This window comes from Sorghum bicolor, chromosome 10, assembly GCF_000003195.3.
Source record: "Sorghum bicolor cultivar BTx623 chromosome 10, Sorghum_bicolor_NCBIv3, whole genome shotgun sequence".
In the NCBI taxonomy this organism is placed as follows: Eukaryota; Viridiplantae; Streptophyta; class Magnoliopsida; order Poales; family Poaceae; genus Sorghum; species Sorghum bicolor.
In genome coordinates, this window is record NC_012879.2 from 45,608,586 (window position 1) to 45,618,949 (window position 10,364).

General features: G+C 40.0%; 1 protein-coding gene across 1 annotated transcript; it reads left to right on the forward strand.

Moving 5' to 3' along the window:
* On the forward strand, positions 3,247-10,364 carry LOC8072640. Its single transcript, XM_002437030.2, has 5 exons — positions 3,247-3,539; positions 3,642-3,782; positions 4,250-4,287; positions 4,390-4,456; positions 9,812-10,364. The coding sequence occupies exons 1-5, from the start codon at positions 3,336-3,338 to the stop codon at positions 10,163-10,165; spliced, it is 804 nt and encodes a 267-aa protein (XP_002437075.2). The 5' UTR covers positions 3,247-3,335; the 3' UTR covers positions 10,166-10,364.

Sequence of the window (10,364 nt, forward strand, 5' to 3'; positions counted from 1 at the left end):
TGTTTTGAATTCTTGCCCCACCATAGGATCTGATGATCATGCTTTTTGAAGCATGCCTTCCTTGTGCATGTTGTGAGTACTTGATCTGAAGATCCGTGTGTTTTTGGATAAGTTGTGCCGTTGGTGACCCCGTGCTGCAGCTTCCGATTCGTGATCCCGTACTGGCGTCAGTAGTTCTCAATTCTGTTTGGGTGTTTCAGCGGTTTAAGCTTGCAGAAATCAACCTCTATACTGTAGTGGTTTATTTGTGGCACGGGCGGACAGCAAGCGAGCAGTTTAACCCAAAATTACAAGTAGCCTGAGCATACGAAGAGTGAATTGAGCCCGCTGATACTGAGCTATGGCTAGTGAAGGCTGACATCCAAACAGCTCCCTAGATGATTCAAATCTTTGATGTGGTGAAGTAAATGACTACAGGACTAGCATGTATGGCAATACTCTTTTCTTACTAATAAGTCCTGCCCAACCTGTTTGTTTGCCTGGTCCTGCCCAGCACGACCGCATGACTTTTGGCTCTGGCGAGCTCGAGCACAGCTCTCATGGTGCAACATCGTGCAAGTTCGACTGAACAGAGATGGAAAAATATGACTGGATTTTAGTGACATATATAAACTTTATTTATTACAATAACATAATCCCATATCAATTTAAGGGCACATACAATTTAAGTCAGCTAAAAAAATAAGAATTTTAACATTCGTTTCTTTTTCAACTCCAGCAAGATGTTTCTTTCATTTGGCTGAGCCACATAGCCGACATCTGACTTGGACAGAATACTGGATACAATGTTATTCTGGTGAGAAGTGCTATCCAACTTGTTACCTGCTAGTGCTCCAGCAGAAACTCCATGTCTGCAATGTGAGAATTAAGATGAGCTCTAACAAGGATAAACAGGCAAAGAAGGTTTTCACATATAGTGCTAGAAGAGGATTCAGGTTGAACTATAAGTAGTAGACATTGATTGCAAAAAGAAGTGTTGATCAAAGAACACAGTTTAGCCCAAGCAAGAGCTAGAAACACAAGCTGCCAAACACCACCGTTCTGGTGATGCACGTACAAAGTAATATCATTCTACTCGCTGATGTTGGACAGTTGGACCAAAAAAGACAAAATTCAACTCTACCCTTACATCTCTATTTCAAGGTAGCAGATGATATCAATTTGTCAACATACCACATATATCTTCTCAATATTTAATTTTTTCCCAAGATTACCTGCTTTAGCTCAACATGATGATCAATCGGGCATAATCATTTCAAGGAGTCAACAACCATGAAGAGTGAAACAAGGAGAATGTTTGAATAGCCTAATGTTCAAAATTACTACTAGCCTAATGTTTGCACATAAGTCAGAATTGATAAGGATGGAATGAACTACTCATTATCATTCATGAAACAGGGAGGACTCTAGCATTCAGGTTATAAGCTATGGTTCTGTTGCAGCACAGCATATTTGAATGTTATTTGCCATCAAACGCAAAAAATGACCATGCACTTAAATTTAGAGAACCGAGAATGTAACTTTTCAATCCAACAGTGCATAATTAAGGAGCTCTACTGTATGTTTCTCCTGATCAAAATAGTATCTGAACATATAGGGGAATGATTCAATAGAGGGCACTAGCACCACCACCAGCACACAGACAATACTCAAATATAAGCTACTAGTAAAACAAGAGATAGTACTCATCTGCAAATTTATACTTTAGTATAAAGTTTTTGCTGTAGATTTTACAAAAAATAATATGGCGATTTTATCTATTATTTTCTGTAAAATATATAGCAAAAACTTTGTACTAAAGTATGTCATATTATATATTCACTATATAAATCTACTCACGGAGTCAAACATAATTAGATTTTTATTTTATGATTTTTCTATGATTTTTCAAAGATTCAGATAAAATAAATAAAAAAGAAAAAAACAAAACTATTGTTATTGTAGCAAAACCATGGTTACTTTAACAAAACAATCTTCGAAAACCGCCTAAAAAGTTCAGGGATAAAACGTTTGGTTTCAAAGTTGAGGGGGTTAAATAGTCCAACCCCATAGTTGAGGGGGGGGGGGGGGGTTGAAGTAGACTTTTTCCAAAAAGAAATTAAGCAAAAAACATTACAGGTCCTCAATGAGGGGAGAAACAACAAAAGCTTTGAAAATTTGATCTTGACGACCGATAAAGAACAGAACCGATGACTGTAAGGGACTATGACGTTTAAGAAGAGAGTGAATTAAGTAACTTACAAATAATGGCCTCTAAAACCTACTTAGATGTGCAGTTTTACTAAGTGTCTGCTATCTTTTTACCTAATAAAGGTGTTATCCACCCTATATCAACTAACCTAGCAAGCTAGACTAGGAAGGTAAAACTCACAACCAAGATATGCATGTAATGCAAAAAGGTTAAATAAGACAGAGAATGCAAACTCCCATTGATGGATGATTTTTTCCAAGGTATTAGAGAACTCATCACTTTCTCCTAATCCTCGTTGGAGTCCCTTGTAAGGATACCCCCACAAGGGCTAGCCTGTTCTCTTGAGTTTATCAGCTGAATCTGTCAGCCATTTAACAATATTTTTCTCTCACAACAAATCAGCCAATAGTACTTTCTGCTATGGCTCAAACCAACGGGGCAACTCCGTGGATAGCCCCTCAGCCTTCTCCATGCAAAAGTGGGTCTCCAAAATGACCTTTTAGGAATTTTAGACATCTTTCTGTTGTCTTCACTATCACTATCGAGTTTCTGGCTCCCGTAAAAGTCACAACAAAGTGATTGGTGTTGTGATCTGGTAAGATTAGAAGCCTCTGCTGTACAACAATAGTGTAAGTATTTTTTAAACTTAACTAGAGTTAAAAGAACAAAATTAAGGAGGCTTTTAGAATGCATGAATCTCACAATAATCATTATTGAATTTTATAGACAAGACGCTTCATTTTTATAGAAAATGTAGAACATATAAAAATTACTAGAATCCAAAGGGGTCCTAAAACTAGTGAGGGCCTATCTGGAATGTGGATTTTTTTTCTCTTCATGTATTTTCGTGTAAAATTAAACCGATTCCTATAAAATTCTCACATGATTTCTACGAAATTCATGCAATCCAAGCAGGCCTTTGCATTTTTTTAACAAACACAGTAATATTTTACCGGTATATGAGTCATCAGTTGGTGCCCTTAACTTGCTGGTCTCTGATTCGATTCCAACGTGTATAGGCCGTGACAAACAGCCGCAAACAGGACAAGAAAATGGAGAGCCATTTCCGGAGCAGAGCAGAGCAGGCAGGCAAGTGGGTGGGTCAGAGTCAGACAGGCCAGCCCGCCACGCCGTCCCGACGGCCATGGCCCAACCCTTCTCCCCTCACACCCCGTCCTCATCCTGGGTGACTCGCCGCCCTCCTACCTCGACGTCCTCACCGTCCGCCTCCACCACGAGAACGAGCGCCTCTCCTATTCCGGGGTGCAGACCGCGCCGCAGGGCCGTCGCGCCGGCGGCCTCCCTCCACCTCGGCCCCGGGGAGATCGCCGAGGTCTCGCGCAACAAGGTTAGTTGCTCTCCTGCTGGTTGGTACCCGGCCAATAGGGAATTTCTTTTCTTTTTTCCTTTTCCTTTCGTTTTCTGAATGTTGGTCTGGTTTTCTCTGAAGGTTTTGATTGCGGCGACGGTGGCGAGCGCGATCGGGCAGCTGTCCAAGCCCTTCACTTCAGGCAAGAATGGGGGCGCCGGCGCCGGCCTTGACCTCAGGACCATATTCCGCTCTGGAGGGATGCCATCTACCCACTCCGCGGTGAAAACATCTGATTACTGACCCCAGTCCCTTACCAAAACCTTCTCCTTTTCAGTTTCTGCGTTACCAACTTTGGAGATACCTCTTCCACATGTTTGGGCTGTTGTGCTAAGTTGTGATGTGAATAACCTAGTCACAGGGAAAAATATTTGTCTTGTGTGGTGAACTGTTATCATTAGTTTGCACAATGAATGATTGAGGATGGCTGTGTAACTAGAATGGATTGATCATCGAGGAGTTCTGCAATGTAACGTACCCCAAATGGCTATAAAATTGAATTGAAACAAATGTGGTGGTTTGTCAAACAAGAAGTGCTGCAAGGTCCTATCTGAAACTGCTGTTTTTTTTAATTGTAGTGTAAAGTAATTCTGTTTTAGCCTTACCTTTACATGTAAACCTTTCAACTCCCTTTGGTATTGACCCTTCTAAGCAGTTCCGAGTTCTAACAAAACTTTCCTATCTTGTAGAGTGTTGTTGCAGTTGCTACTTCGCTTGGGCTAGAAAGGTTAGTTCTTGAATATTTGTGCTGCAGAACTTAGTTGTTTCTGCTTGTTTTCATCCTAAGCTCGATGCTTTTGTTTTTCTTGACTATTGATTTAGTGTGCAGGGGGTTTGCAGACTCCGTATTTGGAATGTCAGTGGTGTTTGCAGCCATTGTAATGTATGATGCTCAGGTACACTGTTTGCTTATTTGTTCCAGAGCTCATTTCAATCCAATACTCCAATCTTTTCAATCCACTGTATCAGACTAGTTAGAATTTTAACTGTGCGAGAAACAAATCCATAAGCTTCACTGCAAAGGAGGATCCACTTCTGCATCATATTTGCTCATCTGAAGTTTATCAGTACCAGTGGTAATAGATCAAAGTGCCATTATGTACATCATTTTGTTCACAGATTCTCCTCAAGACTGCCCATCTTATGAGGATTCGTTTTTCTACCCCACAAATTATTTTGCATTTTCAGTTTTCTAGAAAATAATGTTGTGGCTTTGATGGTCTAGGCATAAAGTTTCTTATGTCATAAAAGAACCACCTTATGTAATAAATCTGCAAATGATCTGTCTTTCCTTAATAGTCTTGAGTTTTGAGTAAGGGGTTGGGGATCCATACCTTATAAATCTGCAAATGATCTATCTTTCCTTAATACTCTTGAGCTTGTATTGACGGACTAAGCTTGAGTACACACTCTACCAACTAGTTTCATATCAAGTTTATTATATTTTTAATAGACGATTTACATGGCTGTCCTTGTCCATTAACTTGCAAAATAGAATGATGTAGCAAAATACAAAACTGTGGCAAAAATGGTAATAAAAACTAATATGACCATCAGATTATCTTGTGTTCACAACTTTCTTGTGTGTTTGAGAAAAAAGTTTATCTAGCAGATGCATAGCTAATATCCTATTCCTAATGCTCTATTGTCCATCTATTTCTTGTGTTTTGCATTTGATATTAGGATTTAGTGTGTAACAGTGTAGTCTAATAGTTACCAATAAGGAACCTCATCCTAGACTATTCAAGACTGATATAAGGTAGAACTAATATGGCAAATTAAGCACCAGAAGCTCCTATGTTATTGTATCTCAATTTCTAAGGCAATTCTAAACCATTTAATCCAAATGACGGAGGATATATAGACACATGTGTAGCGCTTTAATTGGTGACCATGAACAGATATGTGTGCTTTGTTCCATCGTTGGGAAGATGGAAACAGAAGTAATATTTTCAAAAAAGAAAATAAAGTTCTTGATTCACCAATCACCAGGCCATTTCTTCACATTTATCTCCAAAAGCACCTAACGAGCAACCCTAAGCCAAAATGGAAACATCAAAAAGATCGTCTTGACCAACCAATCACAGTTTAGATGGCATTCCATGCCTGCATGGCCCAAAAAGTTGCACCATATATACATTTAGAAGCACTAAACTCCATACGAAGTAGACCAGATTAAGCAGTCTAGTCAACCAAAAACCTGATCCGGTCATTGCCCAACATGGTAGCTAATCTTTAGGTCGATCCAACTACTTGGGAACCTGAGAAATCGGCCGCTTCGCTGCCGGTGTACTGCACTGGAAGCCTGTGCAAGGAGGATGAGCTACCGAGTTCCATGAACTGCTGATAGTATGCCGTCATTGGGGAGGAAGATGCCGCGGTAACCTTGTTGTGAAACAGCTGGTCGAGGTTCTGGTGCAAGATAAGGAGCATGTCTAGGATCAACCAATCTGTCGTGCAAGCAAAGTGGTGTTGGATGTCAGCCAATCTCCAGCACCACCACCGTTGAGCATCCCGTCGCTGCTGTTGGATGTCAGCTTTGTCAGGTTTTGCGAGCACTCAACGTCGAGTGAGCTCATGGGCATGGCAACACCAGGCTGGCTGCGGAGGAGGGTTGGCACGTGCTGGTCGGCGCTCATCAGCTGTGGGAGCTGCAGGGAAGGGTCGAAGGAAGGGAAGTTATATTGCATGAGGTGAGGGTTGTTCCTATGTTCTGTTGGCAGGGAGCCAGGGATTGGAACTGGGAAATGCTGGATCTCATCGTCGTCCGCTGCCACAACAATCTCAGGCCTTGTTTAGTTCGCAAAAATTTTCAAGATTCCCCGTCACATCGAATCTTTGGTCGCATGCATGGAGCATTAAATATAGATGAAAATAAAAACTAATTGCACAGTTTACCTGTAATTTGTGAGATGAATCTTTTGAGTCTAGTTACTCCATGATTGGACAATGTTTGTCAAATAAAAATGAAAGTGCTACAGTAGCCAAAAACCATTTTTTTGCAAACTAAACAAGGCCTCAGCTGGGTTGGGGCCTCCTTGACGATAGTTCTTCTTGAAAACCCTACATACTACCCATCCATCTTCCTGCAGATCATATATTCATATCAGCATTTGAGTCACTTCACAACTTGCTAGCTAGAAACAAAGAACAGTACAACACACCAATATATATATTTAATGATTTGAGTGATATTATTCCATTGGTTGAACCTGGAAGCAAATGAAAGCCAGATAGCGAAGGTCAGAACTTTTTTCTTCATTGAATTTTTTTTTGACATGTGAGACGGTGGTGTCTCATCAATGTTTTTGGTTCTCATCTAACATGGCAGAAGTAGATCATTCGGGAGCAAATAAATTAAATAGATGCTAGATCAGCACATATAACACAAGGCTGAAGACTCCTTACATGAATCTCAATGTTCTCTTCGTCAAGGCGATACTCGTGCATGATCCAGTCGGTCTTCTTGCCATGTGGCGCCCTGCCAATGTAGGACACCAGGGTCTTCCTCAAGCTGATCCTCCTGGAGTTACCAAGGAAGATGCCCTTGTCCCGCCCAGTTGCCTTCCAGAACCCCACTGTTGTGGCGCGGTTCGTCCTTGTCCCTGTTGGGTACTTCATGTCCTTGTGGCTGAAGAAGTACCACTCGTTCTGAGGCCCGGTGCCTATTCTGCACCTTTCTGCCATGTTCCATATAAGATTTGTGTGAGTTAGCTATATATTTCTTTGAAAAATTTAGGTCTGGCAAGATCAAATCTAGCTTGCTGCAGGTGATTATGTTTGCAGTTTGCACACAAAATGGCATCTATACATGTATTTACCTTGAGATCCCAGGGCTCAAGCTTATTGAGATCAATCTCCCTTATGACATCAAGATCTATGGGCTCATAAGAAACCTTCTTCCTCAGGTAGTAGTAGAGGAGCTCCTCGTCGGTCAGATGGAAGCAGAAGCCTGGTGGCACCGAGTCCACTTCCTCGATGCATTCTTCCTTACAAAACCTAAGATCTAAGATGCACACCATGCATGCAGCAAATGGGAATCAAAATTAAGTTGCTTCAAATTGCGGCATCCTTATATATTTTCTTGTTTGCATAAAGCTAACAGACCAAAAGGAAGAGACCAAACATTGGAAATATCCTTTGCCTGATTGTAGCTCAACTCCTCAAAAGCAACTGATGAGTATGTGACAGGCAAGAAAAATAAGAGGGTGATGGTACCAGGGAAAAGGATGTATGGCTGCAGAGATATCAAGTCCAAGATGCTCACCAAAGACAAACCCTATATAGCCTGTGGCAGATGGGTTTGAGCTGTATACTAGTTTTGGATTGATTGATGGGAGCATTGACTATATACTGATAGGCTCACTCTCTCACATTAAGTTGTGTTCATGCTATTTACGTATGTGTCTTGGCTGATTCTGGAAGGACAAAATGAAATAAAGGGTGTGCTGTCCTTGAACGGGGGACCTGCCCCCAAAACTGGCCCCAGAACAAACAATCAGGTGTCTCTATCTACAAGACTGTCATTATTGTGTGATTTTGCAAATTTGCTCTTGCAAAACATGGTAAGTTTATCATTTCATCTGCATGGTGCTGGTGTTGCTCAGCCCTTTGCTGCTTTGGCCTAGTTGCTTGGTAATATGTAATATAGGATATAGCAAGGGTGCACTTGAAAATTTTTAGTGACTTAGTTAACCTGTAATATAGGCTTGCACGAGGGAGTCAAGGTGAACAAGGGAATTAAACCTCCTATTCCATCTTTCCAAATCCCAATGTCTCTATTCCTCTTCTATTCCCTTCAAATCTATACATTATATCATGATTCTTCAGATTAAACAATATTTTACTCTTTGACATATAGTAACTGGTACTGCCAATAAATTACTTTACTAGTCCCAATTAGGGAACTAAGGCTCCAATGACCTAGCATAGGTAAATCTGAAATTACTGGCTTTGCCTGGCCTCTGATCTTGAAACTTAACTATAGGAGTAGATGCCTGCAGAGATTCAAAAGAACATCAGTATGTAACCCATCGTTTGAACCAAGGCAGTAAATAACAAATATATGTGATGCTTCAAATAAAAACGAAGAATGCATTACTAGTCATATGATTATTTGCTAAGTAATATAAACAGAAGATGCCTTTTGAATTTACTAGCAATTTTTACACAGATATAAATAATAATAATGAAAATTATACATTAACCATATATGCAACCAAAAAAACTTCATGTGCATGTCATATACAAAGAACTAAAAACATATTGAACAAGAAAATACAAGAATTTTTTAAAAGAGATTGATTTCAGTGCAGGATTTTTGCTTAGCTTCTGCCCTTTGGTACATGTTCTGTTTTCTCTCATTTTCTTGTAGGATCTGTGCAATCCCAATACTTAGAGAAAGGACTAGGTAGTTTTTACATGCCTTAAGTTTACAACTCTCAATTTTGTCACTTACCATTCTGACAGCAAATCTTAAAATATTTAGGTAAATAAGAAAATGGAAAAAAATGGGTTTACTATCAGAAATATAATAGAAACATAGCTTTGTAGTATTTGTACATACACTTGTGAAAAAAACCCAAAGTTTGAATAGTAAAATCAAAGTTGATTCTTATTTGTGAGTGGGAATAATAACTTTTTTGGAGTGGAATAGAGTAATAGACGATGCACATGTGCAGCAAGCAGCATAATGGCCGACCTGAGCATTAGCAAATACATTAATGCCCTGAGCATTAGCAAATAATGTATCTTACCAAAAAGTGTGTCGGTCTGCAGTGCACCATGGAGCACAATGTCTGCCTTTACCTGATGTATGAATTTCAGGGATACATGTCTGGGCTTTGGCCTTTTCCTTGTTCACTTATTGCATTATTTGTCTGTACATGTTGATGTCTAAGATCAGTGCTTCTTAGTACCTTGCCTTATACTTGGTAAATATATTTTTATTAATCTGGTGTGAGTCCTGGATACATTAGTTTTATAAGATCACTAGGTGGGTACTAAAGTTTTGTTTGTATCCAGATCAGTGATTTCATCTCTTTCTTGGTTGAGGGGCAAGCCAAATATTTGTGTGTGTGGATAGAATAGCCAAATATTGCTGGTAGCTGTTCAGTTGTGTATTATGAAAGGAAAGCTAACAAGATAAATCAGAATATGTGATACTGTATTTTTGAGTTATAAACTTGGGTACTTGGTATGTCTTTCTTTAAGGATCGATGCTGATAATATTCATTTTTTTTTTCCAATAGGGAGTTAGAAGAGAAGTGGGCAACCATGCCAGGGTTTTGAACAAGTTTTGGATCCTCAAAGAGAAGGCACCTCTGGAGTATTCTGAAGTGGACATGGCTTCTGAGTTTGTTTCGGTTACCGAGGAGGTGATTTCAAATGCAAGCCCCTCGAAGCACGGTTCTAGTACAGAATCACCAAGGGTGAAGGGGCTCCATAGTTCAGAACCTGAGGTAACTGAGGTGACAGAGCTGAAGCAGGCTTACATAGAGGAGGATTACCGGTTGAGTGAATCTGTTGGCCACACAGAGCTTCAGGTCACAGTCGGCGCCTTGTTAGGTTTTGCTGTAAGCTTAGCAGTATACGCGACACTGTAACACAGATTTTTTTTTATATTACTTTCTTAATTAGTTACACGTTTACACTTTTACACAAAAATAACAGAATCGATTGATTATTCCCACCATTCAATCAGAGATGCCTAAGCTCGTTTCACATTATTCTGTAACCGAACATGCGAGATCTTTTTGTTTTTCCTATAGATAAGAGTGAAGTGAATGATCTGTCATGAGATGA